At 34.7% G+C, this 23,483-nt stretch overlaps 2 protein-coding genes across 4 annotated transcripts in view; one reads left to right on the forward strand and one right to left on the reverse strand.

Annotated features, from left to right (window-relative positions):
- The window catches only part of LOC147837707 (uncharacterized), an 838,558-nt gene that overhangs the window by 185,625 nt on the left and 629,450 nt on the right, over positions 1-23,483 (reverse strand). The window lies entirely within an intron of this gene.
- cpt1ab (carnitine palmitoyltransferase 1Ab (liver)) overlaps positions 7,703-23,483 on the forward strand; it is a 46,251-nt gene continuing 30,470 nt past the window's right edge. For all 3 annotated transcript variants that reach the window (XM_087312367.1, XM_087312368.1, XM_087312369.1), the window contains exons 1-5: positions 7,703-7,790; positions 16,378-16,530; positions 16,999-17,141; positions 18,565-18,736; positions 19,536-19,637. In XM_087312367.1, the coding sequence (XP_087168493.1) occupies positions 16,390-16,530; positions 16,999-17,141; positions 18,565-18,736; positions 19,536-19,637 (558 nt within the window). In that variant the 5' untranslated portion in view covers positions 7,703-7,790; positions 16,378-16,389. The remainder of the gene's footprint in view (positions 7,791-16,377; positions 16,531-16,998; positions 17,142-18,564; positions 18,737-19,535; positions 19,638-23,483) is intronic.

The following is a 23,483-nucleotide window of genomic DNA, read 5'->3' on the forward strand; positions in this document are numbered from 1 at the left end:
ACAATTTTGTGCTTTGAATAAGACACACAGCCTGTGTATGTGTGTGTTAATGCCTAAATCGTTGTTTTCTATAAACAGCAACATAACTCATCAGAGTAGATGGGACAGTAATGGTTGAGCAGTAATTTACTATTATGACGGTTACTACCTGTAATAGGTAGATAAAGTAAATTACTGTAATTTATTTTTTGCTCTAGAATTCATATAAATCCTATACTACTTTCACAGAAAAATACTGTTCTCTTTTTTAACAGCAAAATACTTGTTTTTTACAGTTATTTACTGCAGTAAGGGTTAACAGGTTAAACAGTAAGTATATTTTACATGCTATTGACAAGAAAATTGTACCTGATATAAGATACACTCTCGGAAAAAGCTGTCACTGGGGTGGTACCTTTCCAAAACGTACATGTTTGTACTTATAGGGTACATATCGGTACCTTGAAAGTATATATTAGTACCAAAAGTTTTTAAGAGGAAGACTTTTGTACTTTTTAGGCACAAATATGTACCCTTGAGGTATAAATATGGACCCTTTAGGTACAAATGCATACCTTTTAAAAAAAGGTAACACCAGTGACTGCTCGCGTACTTTTATTTCTGAGAGTATAGTCAGGTTTACTTGAAATTTGTTCGTGCAAATTGTCACAAGGTTTTTTTTTTTTTAAAGTAAATCTTATGAGTTATTTTTTCAGTGTATACAGTATATAGTGACAAAGTATGTAAGTGAAGACCAGACAACATTTTATAGATAGTTTGAAAATAGGATTAAAAGTGCTAGCAGTAGGGTTGACAAAAGCTAATGAATCTTCAGACTATTCTTGAGAATGAATAAAGACTGTATGCATCTTTCTTTCAGGAAAAGTAAATGTCAAATTGGCTTCTGTTCTGGCTTTTAATTCTACCTGCACAAGAGTGAGTCCTTTGGCTTCTCTCTAGTGCCTTGCCTTTAGCACCATGGGGACAGGCTGTTGTTATTATCCTAGGGAAAAATACTACTAGCAACCGTCATGTTTTGCATAATAGAACATACACATGCACACTAACCATGTTTCATGAGGGCTTGCCATGGGAGTAAAACAGTTTTAGTGATTAAACAGTTAATTATATCCCATACCATGATGTCTATAAACAATTTTCTGCATTGTTAGATCCACCCACCCAATAATAATAATAATAATAATAATAATAATAATAATAATAATAATAATAATAATAATAATAATGATGATGATGATGATGATGATGATAATAATAATAACAATAATAATAATAATAATAATAATAATAATAATGATAATAATAATAATAATAATAATACAGTATTAATAAAGTTTTCCAGGGCAGCACGTTGGCTCAGTGGTTAGCTATCGCTTCACAGCAAGAAGGTCTGGTTCGAGTCCTGGCTGGGCCAGTTGGTATTTCTCTGTAGAGTTAACATGTTCTCCTCGTGTCGGCGTAGGTTTCCTCTGGGTGCTTCGGTTTTCCCCACAGTTCAAGGGCATAACCTATAGGTCAATTGGATGAACTTAATTGCTCGTAGTGGATGAGTGTGTGTGAATGAGTGTGTATGGGTATTTCCCAGTATTGGGTTGCAGCTGGACGGGCATCTGCTGCTTAAAACACGTTGAAATAACTGGTGGTTCATTCCGCTATGGTGACCCCTGATAAATAAGGGACTAAGCCGAAGGAAAATTAATCAATGATAATAATAATTTTAATAATAATAACAAAATGATAATTATAATAACAATAATAATAACAACAACAATAATAATATTAATAATGATAATAATAATAATGATGATAATAATAATAATCATCATTTTTATCCGCTTATGCGGGGCTGGGTTGCGGGGGCAGCAGTCTTAGGAGAGAACCCCAGACTTCCCTCTCTCCAGACACTTTCAGTTTCAGTTTCAGTTTCAGGATCCCGAGGCGTTCCCAGACCATGCAGCCAAGAGACATAGTCCCTCAATCGTGTCCTGGGTCTTCCCCGAGGCCTCCTCCCGGTGGGACATGCCTGGAACACCTCAATAGGTAGGCGTCCTGAAGGCATGCGAAACAGTTGCCCGAGCCACCTCTGCTGACTGCTCTCGATGTGGAGGAGCAGCGGCTCTACTCCGAGCTCCTCCCAGGTGACAGAGCTCCTCACCCTGTCTATGAGGGTGCTCCTACCACCCTACGAAGGAAACTCATTTCGGCCGCTTGTATCCGGAATCTTGTCCTTTCGGTCATGACCCAAAGCTCATGACCATAGTAAATCGAGAGCTTTGCCTTTAGGCTCAGCTCCTTCTTCACCACAACGAACCGGTACATCGACCGCATTACTGCTGCTGCTGAACCAATTCGCCTTCGCACGTTCTGTCCATCCCTCACTTGTGAAAAAAACCCCAAGATAATAATAATAATTAATTCATTTTCTTGTCGGCTTAGTCCCTTTATCAATCCGGTGTCGCCACAGCGGAATGAACCGCCAACTTATCCAGCACGTTTTTATGCAGCGGATGCTCTTCAAGCCGCAACCCATCTCTGGGAAACTTCTACACACACATACACACACTATGGACAATTTAGCCTGCCCAATTCACCTGCAACACATGTGTTGAACTGTGGAAACCGGAGCACCCGGAGGAAACCCACGTGGATGCAGGGAGAACATGCAAACTCCACAAAGAAACGCCAACTGAGCCGAGGTTCGAACCAGCGACCTTCTTGCTGTGAGGCGACAGCACTACCTGCGCCACTGCGTCGCCATAATAATAATAATAATAATAGTAATAATAGTAACAATAATAATGATGATGATGATGATGATGATGATAATAATAATAATAATAACAATAATAATAATAATCTAATTTTCTGTGATTTACAAACTGATCTCATTGTGGAAAGTGAAAAATTACTAGTTTCACTAAACTTGAGAAGATATTTTGTCTCCATAAATTCTGCATGTGTGCCCAAGTGTGTGTGTGTGTGTGTGTACTGTACCTTGTAGAGCTGCAAGATATTGGGGGAAAATCTGACATTATGTTTTATTAATTTTTATTGCAATATATATTGCGATATTTCACCAGATGCCTTGAATAGCTCTTTTTGGAAAAAAAAATCTTGAATTTAGATTGATCGGAGTGATTTTGTAAGGGTGTGAATCGTATATAAAAATAATAATTAAATTGCAGAAGAATAATTAAGAAATAGAGAATAATTGCAATAGAGCAAAGAAAAAGTAAAAGAAACAGTGCGTTATGGTTCGTTGCAACAAGGTTGCTGGTTCAAGCCCTAGCTGGGTCAGTTGACATTTCTGTGTGCGTTTGCATGTTGTTCCCATGATTGCATGAGTTTCCTCCGGGTGCTCTCCCCCCCAAGTCCAAAGACATGCGGGGACAACAGGTGAATTGGGCACACCAAATTGTCCGTAGTATATGTGTGTGAATGAGTTTGTATGGATGTTTTCGAGTAATGGGTTGCAGCTGGAAGGGCATCCGCTGCGTAAAACATTTGCTGGATAAGTTGGCGGATCATTTTGCTGTGGCGACCCCATATTATTAAAGGGACTAAGATAAAAAGAAAATGAATGAATGAATGAATGAATGAATGAATTAAAATAACACATAGTCTTCATTGTATTATTAATTCACGCAGTGAAATTATTCTTCATTAAAGTTGGAAAGTTGAATGCTTTAAAGAATGCCTCTAAAACATATTTAAAACAGATACAAATGATTGTATTAATATGTCTGTAGTTTAAATTACTATAATGTATAAGAAATAAGTCTGTAAAAAATAACATTCATTCATTCATTTTTCTTCAGGTAAGCTCTGATCTGGTTGCCAAAGCGGAATGAACCTCCAACTATTCCAGAATCTATTTTACATATCAAATTCCAGTTGCAACCCAGTGCTGGAAAACACCCATACACTCTCGCATTCACTCACACTCACACTATGCCCAGTTTAGTTCATCCAATTTACGTATAGCACATGTCTTTGGAGTGTGGGGGAAACTGGTGCACCCAGAAGAAACCCATGTCAACATGAAGAGAACATGCAAACTCCTTACAGAAATGCTAATTGGCCCAGCCGGGAATCGAACCAGTGACCTTCTTGCTGCAGAGATGGCAAAAGTACACACATCATTGACTCAAGTAGAAGTACAGATGTTAAAAATGACTCTGGTGAAAGTACTAACTACACTTTTGTAGTAAAAGTAAAGAAGTACGCCTGAAATATGTACTTCAGGAAAAAGAATTCATTGCTATATATCAAGGGCATAGAAGTGGCATGGATGGAGGGGACATGCCCAAACCAATATCCAGAAATTACTAAAATGTCCCTAACCAATAATTGAATTGCCTTCAAAATAAAATAATGCTCTGTCAACCAGATTAGCCAGAGTAACAGATGTGCTCAAATGGTTAAATCCATACTAGTGATAAAATGGTTCAATTGCATTACCTCTTTAAAAGTCTGAACATTCATACCTCAAAACCAGATTACAGTGAAATCATGTGAATTGACGTTTGCTGCATACGTGTTCAATTTTTGTCATTTGTATTATTAAGTGTTTGAATGTTTTTAAAAGCACAAAACATAATTTTTGCTGTTCATTCAATACATGCACTCTATACCAATACCAAGAGCAAATCTAAACCCTCACTATACCTGTTTTAGTTTCACGGTGATAACTACACTGCACATCATGTGTACATACAGTCGCCTGTAAAACTAAAGTGCATGACTTTCCCTTTAAATTGAAGATTTAAAAGCTTTACCATTGAAGAGGCACTTAACAAATGAGGTTAACAAGAAATGTTTGAGCGAGTCATTCCTAATGAGTCAATTAATTTATAAATGAGCCATTTTGAATGAATCTGAACGAACAATTCAGTGACAAAGATTGAGATTTGGCACCACCCATTGGACATTTTGGTTTATATTTAATATAGTCTCTAATAAAAACAAATAATAGTTATACTTTGATATTCGGCATTTGAAAAAATCTGATCATTGAAATAAGTAAATATTAAAGGTAAAATATGATATCGAAGATGTAAATAGTTCACATTTAAGAAAGACAGCATTTAAGTTTTAATAATGGGCTTTGGACAAATATACCATCAAATATTTTGCTTCGAATACTATACTATATGCTGTGCTTAATATAGAACATTATAATAAACTAAATTTGATGAGAAGTATGTGGATGCAAATCGGTTACCACAGCTGTAGTGATAGAACAGCTTAAAATGCAATTGGAAAGTGTTTAAAGTCATTGAGTTAGACTATGGAAAAGGTGTAAGAGCCATCTATTGAAATAAGAGTTCATAATACCTCGAAACACTGAAAACACAAATTTGTTTTTGATTATCCAATGTTATGTAGGATAATTGAAATAAATGTATGGATTTTGTTCACAGAAGCACGCATATTTTTAAAACAAGCTAATGAAAATAGCTGACCCACACAACAAATTCATCAGTGTTCAATTTCGAGTGTTGTGGTAATTCACAGTAAAGTGTTGAAATTCTAGAGTTAGATAAAAATAAAATAATTGTTAGAAGTTGATTTGGCTCCTTGTCATACAAAGTTACATGTATCTAACGCTAATACAGTGTTGACTACTTCCGGGAATTTATGCAGCAATATCCCTGTAGGATTTTTCCAGACCCCATTTTCTTCTGCCACGAGGAGCAAGAAGCAACTGATGAGTAAAAGTATACTTAAACTGTTTGTACAAAGACATTTTACATCCAAATCGTTATATATACGTTAGTTTTAAATATCTCACAAAAAAAAACATAATTTTTCATCTTTATTTTGTTCTTTACTAGCTGTACTAGTAAAAGCTGTCTTAAAACTGCTCCTTTTGGTTAAAATATGAGAAAATATGGTTTGTGACTGTTTTGAATTGTTTTTCTTAAACATTAAAGGAATAGTTAATAAAGTGTTGTTGACATTAAACAAGATATATTTTTATTTCTGTGCAGTGTTGAAAATTTGACCTAAGATTGTTAACACATAACACTGAGTGGTGTTCATGATCCTTTGTGGTGTTAATATTCCACACTATGAGTTTGCTAATTAACACTCTCTAAGTACTGATCAAGTTACCACTTTTATAGTGTTTGCATATAAACTTTGAGGGAGTGTTTATTTTAACTCTAAGGTAGTTAAATCTACTAAGTTGCAGTGTATAGGGAAGCGCAAGGCACAAAGTAACGCAGGGTTAAATGTAACACAAAGTTTTAAGGTATTTGCTCAGGGTTAATTATGGCATGCTTCTAAGGTTTTCACCACAGTGTTGGCAGACGCCTTCTGGTCAATTCTTGAAAAAGTTTGGTGAAATTTGGATGAGAAACACAGGAGAAACCTTTTTTGCACCATAAAAGTATTTTTTATTATAGGCAATATTTTTTATTTTAAAAAAATCTGTGAAAGTATGTTAGTAAAATCTTATATTGTTGTGCTTACTGTCTTCTAGGCTAAAAGATGAAAACATTTTGAAAGATGTAAGAAACACACAGTTTTGAGGAAAACATGACTCAGTGGGGTTAGTTGTAACAGGGTGTTACAATTATGCCACACACTATTGGACACCTAATATTGAGTACTTTTTAAATAAAAATATTTTTAATAGATTTGTTTTAAATAGAAAAAATATTTTATTGCTATAATGCAAATAAATGCATTATATAATAATAGACAAATGGATAACATTGCAAATAGATTCAAATTAGTTTTCCAATAAATAAATTAATAAATAAAAATACTGTGCTATGTAGATAAGAAAAAAGAATAAGCCAATTACTGAAAAAAAGCTTTTGTTTAAATTTAACAGAAATGAAATTACTTGTGAAATCTGGCTTTAAGCATATTAACCCCTATCTGTTACAACTTGTCCCGCAGGTGGGGTACATAGTAACATTTTTACTCCTGGCACTTTTGGCAATACTGCACAGAAACCATAGGTCTGGCGATTATAATTTCAATGCTCATTTGTAGAAGAAGCTTGTGTGTTATTGGTAAAAAAAAAATGGTTTGTCTAACCTCATTACTTTGTTCATTATTTGACCAAAGCCAAAAAGTGTTACTTGTGCCCTGCTCTCCTCTAGTCCCCTATATTTCACACACTGACTACAGTGTATATAATACATGTTAAAACTATAAAATAGTATAAAATATGTACTAGGAAATATGAAGTCGTTGGAAACAAAAGGAATAAATCTCAATGCATAACGTTTACATTTAGTCCCTCTATAGTAAAATTATAGTATATGATTTGGTCCCTGTTTAAAAATTGGGAAGCTGTTTTCTGTTATATTTTAGTTTACTATTATTATTATCATTATTATTATTATTATTATTATTATTATTATTATAAACGTCATTTACTTCTGTGATTCAAAGTTGATTTGCAGTACCCGTTAATTCATCTTCAGTATCACTGGCCTCCTTTTTAAAAATTATTTTAATGATTTTTTGTTTTGTTCTAGAAGCCACTAAGAATCCTCCCTGTCAATAACCACAAGTACGAAAACAAATCGAACCCTTTGAAGTCATATTTACAACCCAGATAAAGGAGTTCTACGCAACCCTTGGCAGTGCACTGAAGACCGCGCCGCTATCTCTGCGGTGTGACGTGAGCATGAGGGGCGGGTCCAGCCTACTAAATTACCCTTACTAAATTCATTCATACACATAAAGCAGGCAGTGGCAATACCGGTGCGTCTCCTGAAGTGAAACAGCAATCCGCATCGTCCGTGTCTTTAGGAAGAGACGCAGAGGTAAGAATCTAAAATGATTCGACTATATTTTAAGAAGCCACATGAGATTGAATGTGGAGCTCCGGTTTAAGTAGGTGAAAGTGCACCAGCTAGCGCACAGCCTGATATATTCTTGTCCCGTGGTTTGACACAGACGTCCTTCTTAAAAAAGCAGACACACACAAGGTGATATTGGACATCCACTCATTTTTTTTAATACTTCATTGAATAAAACAAAAAATAAATGTCATTGACGTTGCGTAATAACTTTTATGTGTATTATACGTGCATGTTTGTTGACATTCTGACACCCAAGAGCACCTGGTGAATGTCGCACATGGGGCCACTAGGTGCCCGGGTATGTGAGGGCATCTTAAAAGCAGCGAACACGTTACAAGGACGTTCAGATATTGTTATGCGCGGGAAACAACTGCTGCTTTGACAAGATGTTTGATTTCTTTATTGATTGCAGTCTTGTCAATATTGCCAAGCTTCTATTTGCGTTAGTGTTTCGATCGGTTTAGGTTTATTGTATTGTTTATTGAACTATTACACAATACTAATCAGTTAGCCTAGCTATTATGTATTATTTGTCCAGTTATTAATATGTTATTAATCCATGTTTTGTCAAACATTAGGGTGAGTTAATTTACTCAACCTTTTGTTGATCCATTCTGTGACACCAATGACCGACTTTATATACAATAGTAATTTCAATATTAATAATAATAATAATAATAATAATAATAATAATAATAATAATAATAATAATAGCGTATTGTGATTAAAAATGTAAATATGTCTTTTTAGGTTTTGGTGAACTGTCACTTTAATTTAATAGTTCGCCGATGGAGCAGGAACTATGCAAAACAGCTATGCAAATATATGAATAGTCGACAGTTCCTTTTTTTGTTGAATAATAAAGTAACTTATTATCTATCTCGTGTTTGTTGTGGTAGAATGTGTAATGCAAGCTTTAAAACGGTGTGTGACCCATAATGGCGTTCAGCAGCGTGTATCATCAACACAGTCCTGTGGCGTAGAGCGGCGCGTGACCTTTCCCCTAGTTTCCATCTGCGTCACGTGATCACTCTTGCTTGGGGGTTGAAATATGACTTGCTGATACATAACATAGCGCCTTTTAAAACAATATTTAACCTTCACGGTTATTTTATTTATTAACTCGATCTATATGATGATCAGTTCGTCGTCATAAACAATCTTAAACTTGTGGCAATAATGCTGGCTTGACAGGTTGTGGAGCAGTGAAGACTATTTATTATAATATTGTATTCATATATTAATATCTAATAATAAAATATTAGTTTTTATTAGTATTGTTTGTATTATAATTATGATTATTATTATGTTTAATTACATTACAAATATTTAAAATATCATGTCTCACAGATTGCTAGTTACTGTACATTCAAAAATAAATTTCAGGTATAGTCACAGTTCGGTGAGGGGAAACAGAATGCTACACTCATATTAGGTACACCTTAGTAGTACTGGGTTGGACCCCTTTTTGCTTTCAGAACTGCCTTAATTCTTCATGGCATAGTTTAAACAAGATACTGGAAATATTCCTCAGAGATTTTGGTCTATATTGACATTATAGCATCATGCAGTTGCAGCAAATTTGTCTACTGCACATCCATGATGTGAATCTCCCGTTCCACCACATCCCAAAGGTGCTCTATTGGATTGAGATCTGGTGACTGTGGAGGCCATTTGAGTATAGTGAATTCATTGTCATGTTCAAGAAGTCTGAGATGATTCACGCTTTATATCATGGTGCATTATACAACTGGAAGTAGAAGATCAAAATAAGGGTACAGTGTGTTCATAAAGGAATAGACATGGTCAGCAACAATGCTCATGTAGGCTGTGGTGTTGACTTGATGCTGGTACTAATGGCCCCAAAGTGTGCCAAGAAAATATTCCCCCACACTATTACACCACCAACACCAGCCTGAACCTTTAATACAAGTTTTAATACAAGTTGCAGCAATATTTGAGACTCATCAGACCAGGCAACGTTTTCCAATTTTTTCATTGTTCAATTTTGTTGCCATGTGATTGGCTGATTAGAAATTTGTGTTAACAAGCAGTTGGACAGGTGTACCTAATAAAGTGGCCGGTGAGTGTATATGTGAAATCAGTCCAGTGTTATAGCTGTCTGTCACCACGCAGCATGACAGGGTAAGATAATACTACTGAGAATGCTTGAACTAAGCAAAGTTAGCTCATTTCTGATTGGCCGAATCAAGTCAATGTACTTCTCCATGGTTGAATGACATAGTAGAAGGAAGAGTGTCCCACCAGATCTCTCTCGTACCCACAAATATTTCTGAATGATGGAGGACACCATGGGCGCAAGCTGCGATGATGATCCTTTCCCTCCACCGCCACCTGAAAATCATTTTAAAGTTGGGCAAACTTCGCATATTTCACAGAGCTAAAAGCAAGACTAGAGCTGCGTCCCAAATGGCACACTATACACTATGCACTCATGCACTATGTACTTATGCACTTACACACTCAACAGGGTAGTATATGTATGTAGTGTCGTCCCAAATGGCACACTAATGTTTTTTTACTGAGCGGAAATTCAAACCGTTTCCCTGATGATGTTTGACGGTTGCCAAATCATTGAAGTAAACGGTCGAATTATCAAATAATACCTGCCGTGAGTATTGCCGCATTCACCATCGGGAGGCGCTATAATCACTCTCGTAGAAGAATTTTGCTTTCACCATCCAAAATAAATTAAGTTATTCAACATGTGCGTCCGATAGCTCCGCCCCTTCCACTACGTGAGCAAACCTGCAGTCGTTGAGTGCGTGAAGTGTCCATCATTACACACTTCATTTTACCGGCTGAATGAGTGCATCATCCGGGTAATTAAAGTGCACTTATTATTTTAAGAGTTTTCAGTGTGAACGCACTACTTACACTATTTATACTACAAAATGGCGTAGAATAGTGCATAAGTATGCGATTTGGGACGCAGCAATTTTCTTTCATCGTGGCTAGTGTGGCACAGATGCCAGAACCCACCTTTATGTATGTGCGACGCTGTAACTTGTATGGCAAGTGTAAACACATGAATCAAATATGGGTCACAATTGAAAGAACATGTAAATGGACAGGCAAACAAATCAGATAAGCAACAAATCAGAATTGGGCATCAAGAACTGACAGTGTAAACGTGACCCTATAGACCAGTGAAGCGCTGACCTAAACCCAACCAATAGTGTGTTCAAAGGAAAGTGTAAGAGAAAAAGCGATATTTCATCGCTTGCAATAGACTGGTAAAAATTTACACCACTATAAAAAACAAGTGACATAACGTAATAACGATAAACCTGTCTGTCAAATTGTTTATTCTTACAGCAAAGAACTGCATGAAAATAATCCTTTATTTGTCAATAATATGTTCCTGTAAATGACTAGTAAAAAGGAACAAAAGCTGTCATACTGCCTTGTAGCATTCATTTCATCTAGAAAATGCAATAAAACCATATGTTGAAGGACGTTTTAGCGGTTTCACAAAAATGTAGGCGGAAGCACGTATTTCCAGTGAGCCTGTGTTGCTCTGAAAAGCGAAACTTCACAATCACTTTAGTCAGAAGCATCTTGAATATGTTTGCTCTGAGTGCATGATTTAAACGACACAGATTTAGAGTCGATAATACATACATATAGAGCAGGCTTGTAGCTTGCCTGGTAAAAGGGGTGGTTCCTATTTTTTTCTTAAAAAGTGGATCTTATAGGGCTCATTTAGGTTACTATTTCATTATGAAATTTCAATATTGCATTTTCATGACATTTTAAGCACTATTTTTAGCTTAAATAAATTGTCGGATGGTTCATGGATAACAACAATAGCCAAATAAGGATTCAAAATATTTTTAAAATCGATCTTTTGGTGCTTCACACCTTTTCATTGGTCATTTTTTGTTCCAAGACTTAGATAAAAAGTTACTTTTAAAACATCTGATGTGTATTTAAATTTGTATTAAAACATTTTATTGTAACTATTTTAGAACAATACAGTTGCGAAAGATGACTGCTCTTATGTAGGATTGTATGTTTTCTTGCACAGCTGGATATTAGTCTCATGAAAAATAATCGTTAGCATTGGCCAAAACTGATTAGTTGAAGTCACACTGAAGTGACAGCCGACAGAGGTTTTAAAAACCTTGGTTTTAAAACCTTTTTTGATGGGTTATTTTCACTATTTATCATGGTATAGCAGTCAAAATTGGACAAATGAGCTTATGTATGGGACAAATTCTGGACCTTTGTCAGCGAGGGGTAGGCATGGGATGATACCCGTTTTCAAGGTATACCAAAGTTTGGAAAAGTCAAGGTTTAAAAAAAAAACGTCAAATTCTTCTGCTATATCGTACCTAAGGTATGTGTACGGTTTTTTTTTTTTATTTACATTTTTTAGGACAACAGTATCTCCATCAGAAAAAAATATCCAAAGATGGCATTTGAAACTGTAAAAAAAAAATATATATATATGTTTTTCACATAAATCGTCACCTTGGAATTATAAGGTTCTACAGTATCTGCATTCTGAATGATTTTGAGATGTTGAGCTTCAAAGTTTTTGCATTCCATAGCAAGCAATATGTGGGTAAGATTTGTTTTTAAACAAAAAGTCTTAAAATGTAAAAAACTTATTAAAACATCCCATAATATAAATAAGTTGTCATTTAATAAGAATATGTCAATAACTCAATTTTGACAAAAATGTCAGATAGAACCTTATAATTCTAAGGTGCCGAAATAAAGACAGCAGAAGTCAATAAATTATTTTAATTATTTGGCTCGACATGTTTACTGTTCCAAAATATTATGAATGTTTCTTAAAATATATTGTTTAAAAGGAAAAAAAGGTTGAGTTTTTTTACCCAGCCATTTAAAACAAATATTTTTTAGAGCAGCAATCACAATAAGTAATCCAAGGTTGTTATACCGTCAGAATCGCATACCGGCCCATGCCTAGCGAGGGGTGGATTTTTCAAATCACCCGAACCGAAATTAATGGAAAATATAATTCTAAATAATTTACTTAAGACAAGAGCATGCACTATAATTAAACTATAATTCATTATCTGAACATAGCTACAATGCATCATATTTCATTTATCACGTGAGGAGAACGAGAGGAGTCCAATTTACAGAAAGAGAATGACGGACAATTTAGTGTGAAAATGCAATGCAAAAGCGCCTGTTTGCCAATATTTTGGGTTCAAACCAAATGCAAAAAGAGAACTTGAAAACATTAAAGAAGCAATCTGCAAACTTTGCCTGACAAAGGTGGAAACACAACTAATTTATACACGTACCTTTAACGCACATACGTGATGTTTAACTATAGGTGGATTGTGGGTAGATAAGATCAACAGCCATAAATACCCAACGCATACTCTCATTTTAAAAATCATGTGACTATCATCTCACAATGTGTAATAAGAAACAATATTATTTTTTATTAAAACAAGAGTGATTTAACAATGCCGCGCCATTAAGCCAACTGCAGAGAAACAAAGCAACCATCGCGGCAAACGCAGTGATCACTTATTCCGAAGTTCAACTTCCTTTTTGCCCTTGAATATTATGCGTTTAATGTTAAAAAATTAGTAATGAATAGGCCTACAAGAATCTATCCTGTGTGTGTGTGTCCTTTATCAATGAGGCTACTCTCTTCCAAAACCGAAAGTTGCTTCGTCTGTCTGGCAATATTTCAGCTTTTAATCAAAAGAAAAGTTAATTTAGATGAGCCAATAATAAAAAAATTGCAGTAAAGTATCTGTGACTTGCAGCCACACATCGAATCTGAGGTCTAATCTCATCTCGCTCTCGCTGTCATCCAGACATGGATACAGACCCCCACACAAGTCAAGTCAAAACTGAGGCTGGTACCAGCTGACAGTATAGCTGAAGCCTTTGCGAAATCTGTCAAAATACAGCACTGAAATTAACAGGCATATGTAGAGTAGAGTGTTTCATTTTTGAAGATTAGAATCTTAAAAATGACTTTTATGTGTGTAACAGAATGTAATCTAGTCAAACAGGTATATTTATATTTTAAATCATATTCTTGTAGTTATTCTGTTGTAATTTAGGTTGGCAACACAAAAATTCAGTTAGTCTGGAAATTTGTGCCAAACATTTTCAGGTATGAGTGGTTGTGGTGCAGTGGAATCCGTTCAGTAGTTTGTAATTGTTTTCAGATGCTGTTAAAACCGTGTGGTAACTCACATTCGCAAATAGTTTTTAAGCCTGCACCATACTTTGGGGATTTGCCATGACAAAGAAGTAAACCTTGCCATACTTTTTATTACTATTATTATTTGTATTACCTATTATGAAAAATATAAACTTGCAAGTTATATTTATTACTTAGATTAAAAAAAGGTATTTTGACTATTTATACTTGTTGTAAATTAGTGGTTTTGTAGTGTACACAGCTAATTTAGCAACATAATAAAGTTGTCTAGCTGGTTTGAGGAAGTATACAGTGTGCTTGGTTTTCTACAAACCAGTTTATTACCTGAAGATTATGCCTTTGTTTTGAAAACAAGGAAAGATGCGCACCTAAATGCGTACTTTCTGTTGCCATTTAAGCCTTATATCCGATAATCAAATACCTAAGACCTTTTTTCTTTATTATACAGACATTGTGTAAACTTTCAAGTTACTATTGCTCCAAAAAGTCAGACACCGTTTTAACCTATCAAACTTTTGTGCAACTCAATGTACGCCAGATGGATGTTTACAATACACACAGTTGTGAAAGAGTCACAGAGGTCAGGAAAAAAAGTGCATTTTGCAATCTGTTATGTCATGGATGAGCTAAACAAATTCTACTAGACTGGACTACTGATGTTAGACCTACATTGTTGCATTGATTATTGCAATGATTGATTTTATAGTCATTTTAAGAGCATTTTATGCCACTGTATAATAATTATACAACAGGAAAATAATGGAAATTAACACAAAACATATTTTCATTCTTATGGCTATTTAAATGTCCTAATAGAAACATGGGCACTGATAATGTTGAATTGAAATGTTGCTATTAAATGACTTTAATGATATTTGTGAATGTGCACTGTTTGCATTGTCACCTTCATAAAAAGCGAACTTTAAAGTCTGCGTGAAATTAAAATTCGCAATTTTTATTTAGGGCTGGCCGATACAGCAAAAAATATAATTGCGATATAATGCTTACACAATGCATTAAGATCACAATGCAAAAACATTTTAAAAAGCAAACATTCATTTTACAACGCAGAAACATTCAGATGAAAACACAAAAACATTTCAAAAAGCAAACATTAATTTCACAACGCAGAAACATTCAAATGAAAACACAAAATCATTTAAAAAAGCAAACATTAACTTCACAACGCAGCTGCATTAAGATGAAAACGCTGCATTAAGCCTGGTTTATACTTCTGCGTCAAGTGACCGGTGTAAAGGCTGATTTATACTTCTGTGTTAAACAAACGCGGATGCTACGGCGTTGACGCATAGCCCTAAGCCGTGGCCGTCGGCATTGCTGTCGTGCACCTATCAAAAAATGTAACTACATGTCGCAACGACGCGAAGCGCAAGCTCTCTGATTGGTCGGCTTGGTAGCGCTGATAATATCTGGGCGGGACCCAGAGCCGCGTGAATGGCGCGAGCCAGATGGAGCGATTGTTTACAAGTGTGTAGTCCCATGACGGAGCTCTGGATGGAAAGTTTTGTTTTATATTTACCTCATAGTTAAAGTTGTTGCACGTTCGCCGGTTCCTGCCTCAAAATGAGCGAGTTTGAGCCACTTGTACATTCAGGAAGTGTTTAGGAAAAGCAAAAACATCAGCGAAGAAACTCGATACAGAGGAGCATTAACACCTCACTGCCAACTAGCGTTTGGGAAGTGTTAATGCAGACCAACAGAGACAACGCGCATGCACAGCTACGCCCATTGCATGCACCATGGGTTACGCCGGTCACTTGACGCAGAAACCAGTATAAACCAGTATAGAATTCAAAGTATGTAGACAGAAGTACGTATGGCAGCATTTCGCAGAGAGGAGTTGATCACCGCCACTAGGTTTAAGTCCGGCTAATCCTCAGTCAGTCAGTCAGTCAGTCAGTCGACAGCGGCTTCTGGTGGATTTATACAAGAAGAGCAGGCACGAATGGCACTAGCAAGAGAAATTTGAGATCTCAAAAATCGTACACAGCGGCCTCCGATGGATTCGCTAAAACAAAAACTGAAAAAAACAACCCTCCTGGGACGTATTTGGTGCTCTCCAGTATGTAAACGGGGTACATTTTCAGAATAAGCCTGGGTTTGATGTCGCTGTGTGAGCAATAGTCATGTCGCAAGATATGCAAGGAGTTACAGAATTGTATTTAATTACTGTATTTATATAGAATTCATACAATAAAAAATCACAATATCAAAATTTTTCAATGTAGTGCAGCCCTACACAAGACTCAACAACAATACTGCAAATTGAATATTGTTCCAGTATAGCCCAGTCCTTCTTTGAATCTTGTCTAACTGCTGTTTTACTCACCATTGTAGTGCAAAGTCAGCATGGCAGAAGCACATCAGGCTGTGGCCTTCCAGTTCACTGTCACTCCTGATGGCATCGACCTGCATCTGTGCCACGAGGCCCTGCGTCAGATCTATCTGTCTGGCATCCACTCCTGGAAGAAGAGGTTTATCAGGTTCAAGGTGACCTCAGTGACTTTCTTATCCAGTAGATTTAATAGTTGCTGTTAAAGTAGTTCTCAAGCAGTTATCTAATCAGTTCAGAATGTCACCTGAAATGTCAACGTTTAATTAAATTAAAAGATAATTTGTTTATTTGCTCATTTAGTAATTTATCACCTACTGTATGCAATATAAGATATTATATCATATTTAGTGCTGGCACAGATTAATCGTAATTAATTGCATTCATAAGTAAATTGTGCTTGGACATAAAAAATGTTTGTGTGTGTGTATATGTATATATATATATATATATATATATATATATATATATATATATATATATATATATATATATATATATATATATATATGCAATTGATTGGTTTAAATTATATTATATTATATTATATTATATTATATTATATTATATTATATTATATTATATTATATTAAATTATATTATATTATATTAAATTTGTTTTGTAGAATGGTGTCATGACAGGGGTCTATCCAGGAAGTCCCTCTGGGCTCGTGGTTGTGTTGGTTGGTTACATGTCCAGTACGAAATATGCCAAAATTGACCCCTCCCTTGGAATATTAACTAAGCTGTCGACACACCTACCAGTCAGGTAAACCACTGAAGAACACTCACTTATATTAGGCATTAGTAGGGCTAGATGGAATCTGCGGATGTTTTCTGCTGAGAATTTTGGTAAAAATCTGCAGATTTCTGCGGATTTATTTTGGGAGTATCATTACTAAAACCTTAATATATAAAATAAAAAATAATATCTTTTTAACTTTTATTTAATGTTTAAAATGCAAAACAAATTATATTCACTTTATTTGTTAAACAAAGCAAGTCTCTTGTTTCATATATCCACTAAAAGAGTGAAAATATGACTTTACAAACTGCATTGTACATAAATCAGATGAACATTTTCATATTAGTCCATAATATTACAGTAATTAATTTAAAAACTGAATAAATAAAGATTTACACATATTTACTCAAGTAAATAAACAGAATTAATAGGCTAAAAATCTGCGAAAAATCTGTGGAATTCTATGCACGCAGATTCCAAGTGGGCCTACTATACCAGTGTATTTAATATCATCTGAAAGCTAAATCAGTCAAAATGATGTTTTTATTTCAAATAACAGAAAATGAACAGAATTTTGTAAAATAAACAAATAAATAATTAAAATTAAATTCTGCAGATTTATGTAGAATGATTTAGAGTGTGGATAGTAACTAAAAACAATTTTATTTTTAAAGATTTACAATGCAAATCCAATTAGAACCATGTCTCTCATATAATATATCCACTAAAATAATTTTATTATTATTATTATTATTATTATTATTATTATTATTATTATTATTATTATTAAATTGATATAAAAACTGGATAAATATATATTTACACCATTTTACATAAGTAAATAAAAAATAGACTCAATAATGGGCTAAAGAAATCTACATATATATATAAAGTAAATATATTCTGATATCTGTATAGTAAATATAAAGGTAAACAGGCAGCAGGAAAATTGCAGAATGTCTAAACTGCTAATGAAAAGCATCAAAAGTGTTGGTTTGTAGTTTGCAGTAGATTGCAGGATTGTACATAAAACTTTATGGAAATATTTTATCATGGAATCAGAGGCAATTTGCCAGTTTACTTTACGAGTAGTCATACAACAAACAGCCCCACGTTCTTGAAGTTATTATGAAATGTTGCAGCCGTTTATGAACCATATGTAACTACAGAGGTTATAATGACAAATCATTACATAGTGTTGCATAACAAGTTTTGGTAAAGTAGCCATTTATTTTAATCAACATTATTATTAAATAAATATGTGAGTAGTGAAATGAAGTCAATGAATTCAAATTTCGGCAGCTTCATTAACTACTTATCAACAATTAACTGATTTTAATTAGATTTTTAATTGGTGTTTTTATAGTATTGCGCTGTGTTGTTGAAATCTCTTACAGCGTCTATAAGGGCACTGCAGTTGTCACCTAACAGCTTTGTTTCCCTGCAGTAAATACATAACAGAAGATGGCCAACGTATTGTTGGTGGTGTGCTTGTTGGCACGGGACTGTGGATTGCTGTGACTTTCGTTATGAGGAACGCTCTCAAGTACTTGCTGTCCTGGCATGGCTGGATGTTTAACCAGCATGGAACTCTGTCCTTAAAAACAAAGATTTGGTTGGTAAGTGTGGAGAAACAGATAGATAATCCATCTCTTAATGTAACAATTCACCCATTATTTGGCACCTTGATTGTTAAATGAAATCTAAATTTATTATTAAGTATTATTGATTATTGATTATTTAATGACATGAATGTCTAAATGACAAATAGACATTAACGTCAAAAAAGTGTCAAAAGCGCTAAAGGATTTGATGTCAAAATCTTGGCGTCTATTAGACATCTGCACATTAATGCCCTTTTGACCACCAAAATAATCACACAAAGTGTTATAATATAATGAAATTATATTATAATGAAAAGTTTTACTCATCTGAAAGCTTCAATTCCAATTGAACATGTCAAAAATTTATTAAAAGACAGTTCTGAAATCAATTTTTGATTTTTGACTTCAATTTTAGATAGAAATTTAATGTTGTTTAGATTGACATCAAATTGATAAATGTTCTTGACACATTTTTATTTAATTTTGACATCAAGGTGCCCACAGAGTTTTTTTAGAGTATCATTTTTAAGGTAAACAATTCATTTAACTTGCTTTAAGTAAACCAGCTTAGTAAATATTTTCCTAACTCTATATCCAGCAAGAGTCTAAAGTCTTAATGCACTTGTTTTATAACATAATCTAAGCACTGTTCCGGTTTTAGCAGGTTTTTATTGAATTTAGCTTTCTCTATGTAATTGTGTCAAAGTGATTGCGATATATCTCTTCACTAGAAAAGGCTTGGCTTTATCATTGGAAAGTATTCCGGCTGGTCTCATGTTTGACTCTTGACCCAATGCTATCGCTATCTGCTCAGGTGTTGGTGAAGTTATTTTCTGGGCCAAAGCCAATGCTGTACAGCTTCCAGAGTTCACTACCACGGTTGCCAGTGCCTCCTGTAAAAGACACCGTTAGAAGAGTAAGTCACATCTTAACTTTATACAGTTTATTAAAAGATCAAATATGATGTTTATTAGAAATGCACTGATTGACAGGCCAGAAATTGTAGTCTATCAGACCCACAATTGGCATATTTTTGATTTTATTATAAGAAATTGTGATAGTCTCTCTGTTCCTAATGCTAACAGGGGTCTCAGACTGCGGGCCCTCCTCCTCCCTCTGGCCTGCAATTGACGTCAAAATAATACTAGATTCGGCCTGCCAAAACAGATTTTTTTGTACCTCTATCATTGTTGTGCAGTTGTTTCAGGCCACTTGTGGTTTTTACCCGCCACCTAGTCGACATTTAAAGCACTGCATTCAGATTACTGCATTACAGGCTTACTTTCATTTTCTCTCAGCGTGTGGTCGAGAGTAACACACATGTGTTTTAATTCTATTGCTGATTTAAACGTTAAAATATATGTTCGGAAGTACTCTATTTTTACGAAAGCTCTATTTTTTTTACGTAATCAGGGGTCATTTGATCCTTATCAGTTTAATAACACCTCTATTTTTTTTTTGTACAAACACTTCTTTATGGCTTACACACAATGCTAGTGGGGTAACAAATATGATCATTTTGCTAATATTTGATTCAAATGGTCTCATTTATTAGATTTTCCTCATATGCGTATTAAGATTTGCATAAAAACTATATACATTAGTAAAATTGTACTGCTAGTTACATTGAACTTGCTAAAGTAAATGTGTAAATACAGTATAGTTTCCCCTCTTTGCTATAGTTTTACAAGAAAACAAAGATATTGAGAGGAACAATTCCCAATAAAGTCACTTAGGTTACCCAAACTGCTTTCTGCTGTTTTATTGGGACAAAACAATTGGTTGGGTCACAATAATAATTAATATGCCTACTATTTGTAGTATTTTCATAGCAATTTTAATTACCCCTTTAATATGTACATATGTATTTTGACTGCATATACTATACAGCTGTGGAAGAATGACTGACTGTGTGTCCACTACACCATTATCATTGGTGACAGGTAATGCATGAAATAAGCATAATTTAGGTTTCCACTTTTTTCTTGTACTTAAATGATAAAACGGCCCTCCTATAAATAAATTTGACTAAAATTTGAGTTTGAGACCCCTGTGCTAGAAGCACTGGAAGACAATTCCAAACACTGAATTGGGGTGGAAAATTTTAATAAAACTTTAAAAACTTAAAACATTAAAACAACATGACTGAAGTAACATTCGCTTTATAAGTAACTTGAAAAACCATCTGGTTGAGGAACATTGTATTTTTAATGGCCATGCCATAAATAAATTGGTCAACAAGGTGTAAGACAAATTCACGAGTTAAATATCGTTGCAGAAGATTTGAATAAAAAATATTTGTGTAAATATTGCAGTTGCAGGAATACAGAGGTATTTTTTGCAAGTTTTGCTGAGCCTAGGAAAGATTCGCTGTCAGCTCAGTTTTGACTTTGTCTTCTGATTGAATGACAGGCTGTAATGCTGCTGCTTTTTTCTTAAAAAGATACAGTGGAAGTAAAGGACTGAACATGGAAACTGTAAAGCCTAATTTAACCCAATGTGTGAAGTTGTAGACATATAGCAGGAGCAAATACAAGCACTAGATGTGTCTCTAATATAAAATAATATATTTAATCTATCTTTTTTCCCCCTTTTAAAAATCGATCATTTGATAAGCTTTGCACCACTCTCTGTATTATGCTGCCTGGTCTGTCTGGTTTTCAACTAGGTCCGCTAAATAACATCATACTTTTATTTTCATGGCCACAGCTGCTCACCTTTGCTCGTGTTCAAACCAAAAGATCAGCGCAGTTTTAACTATGAGTGCGTTTTTTCACATGGCAGGTTTTTACGTCCTTCATACATGTTGAAATTGAGTTTATCAACTTGATGAGGGAATATGTCCGACAATCCACACAGAAGTGACTTAGTAAAGCATGAAATCATGTAGGATTTTACTTGTTGCATTAGTCTGAATGTAAATCCCCTCGCAGTGCTGGAGTAGCGTGAAGCGCGTTTGATGCAAGGGTATTAACAAATGAAAAATACAACTGAAGACACTTAAATGCTTGTATTTGTTGTATTTGCACCAGCTCTGCGATGCATGTTCACAACTTCATGCATTGGGTTAATGTAAGCTGTTCAGTCTCTGTGTTCAGGCCGCCACTACCATGACTACCATAAAGTGCCGTGACACGGCGTGCACATGACAGTTTAAAGTACACAGTAAACACAGTAAACACACCAGACGCGCACATTCGCATAATATTTAACATGAAACTAATCAGATGGTGCTCTGTGTGTGTATAGAAATTTATGTTTAGAATTCTAAAATCCATGGCACTGCGTGGTGCTGTGCGTCGCCGAGCGGCGCTTTTGGTGTGCTTTATACAGAGAGTGAACCAAAGCGCATTTGAGCCATTATAATGTATTAAATATTTATATTAAAAATGGCGATTACTTGACTTAATATAAAATTAACTCATCGTCAAAACGTCAATTCGAATTAATCTAAAGAATCTAAAAAATCGCCCAGCTCTAGGTGAACCCATTGTTTCAAAAAGCAAGTTATTTTTATTGGTACTTTCTTTTTATATAATCTCTGTAAACTTTATAAAAAATGCATTTATGTCCTGTTTCTTCTGAGAGGTTGTTACAGACGTTAATATTAGGTTAGGTCTAAGTCATCAGCGCCTAAGCACAATGTTCTTTTGACACCTAATAAAGACGTGAAATAACGTTGATATTTTGTTGATTTTAGGTTGTGTTGGAAAATAACTATAATCCAGTGTCAAGCCAACATCTTAAACCAATGTTATATTGAAGTCACATACTGAAATTTATTTGACAACCCAAAATCCATCGTCAGATAGACGTCATATTGGTAATGTCCACACAACGTCAAGCTATAACATGAGACGTTGATATTTTGTTCTTTTTTTAGGTTTCATTAGAAAGTAACCAAAATGCAATGTCTGTCCGACATTGAACATTGACATCGACCTGACATTGGGTTCTGAAGTCAATGCGATTTTCATTTCAAAACAAGATGCAACGTCCCACAGTGTTGACATTCTGTGTTTGCTGGCAGGTATGAAAAAAATGTGCCATAATATACCAGTTTTTTGGCATTTTTTACCAAGTGTACCTAGCACAACGATATGGTACCAATATGGTGGCACTAGTCTCTGACTGCTATTGGTTTACAGAGAATCATCACCAACATGTGCAACAAAAGTGCCATTTGACTCTGAGTAAGTGCCATGATGAAACACTGGTTCAACAGAAGTCAGCTAGTGGACTTGTTAAATGAATGCATTAAATTATATATAAAACATAATAATACATTGGAGGGATAAATTTGGACGACACTTATGAAAATGAGTGAAAGGCTATATTTTATATATCCAAGCCAACCGCATGCTTAATGTAATAAACATTTTATACTATATGCTATAAAAAAAATGCTGTTTACTTAAGAAGCCTTGGACAGCCTGTGGACAAAATATATGCATAGTTTTTCCTCAAAGCTTTAAAAGAAACCTAAAGGACTTGTTCAGCCAACTTTTCACAACTGCTGCCAACTCTGCGATTACATCACATTTGCTGCATAATAATTATAATAATTGCTTTTAGTCTATTAGATGCCTCCTGTTTGATGTTAAATATACATTTATAATATGTTTTTAAGATGTTTATGATTTAGAATATTCGTAAAGCAGACCATTTCTCCGATCTTTGTACAAAGCAGAAGTACCAAAAGCAGACAACAGTACCAAAAACATATTTAAATTATGTCTAACATACATATGTGTGCTCTTGT

The sequence above is a fragment of the Danio rerio genome, chromosome 25 (assembly GCF_052040795.2).
Source record: "Danio rerio strain M-AB ecotype USA chromosome 25, GRCz13ab, whole genome shotgun sequence".
Lineage (NCBI taxonomy): Eukaryota > Metazoa > Chordata > Actinopteri > Cypriniformes > Danionidae > Danio > Danio rerio.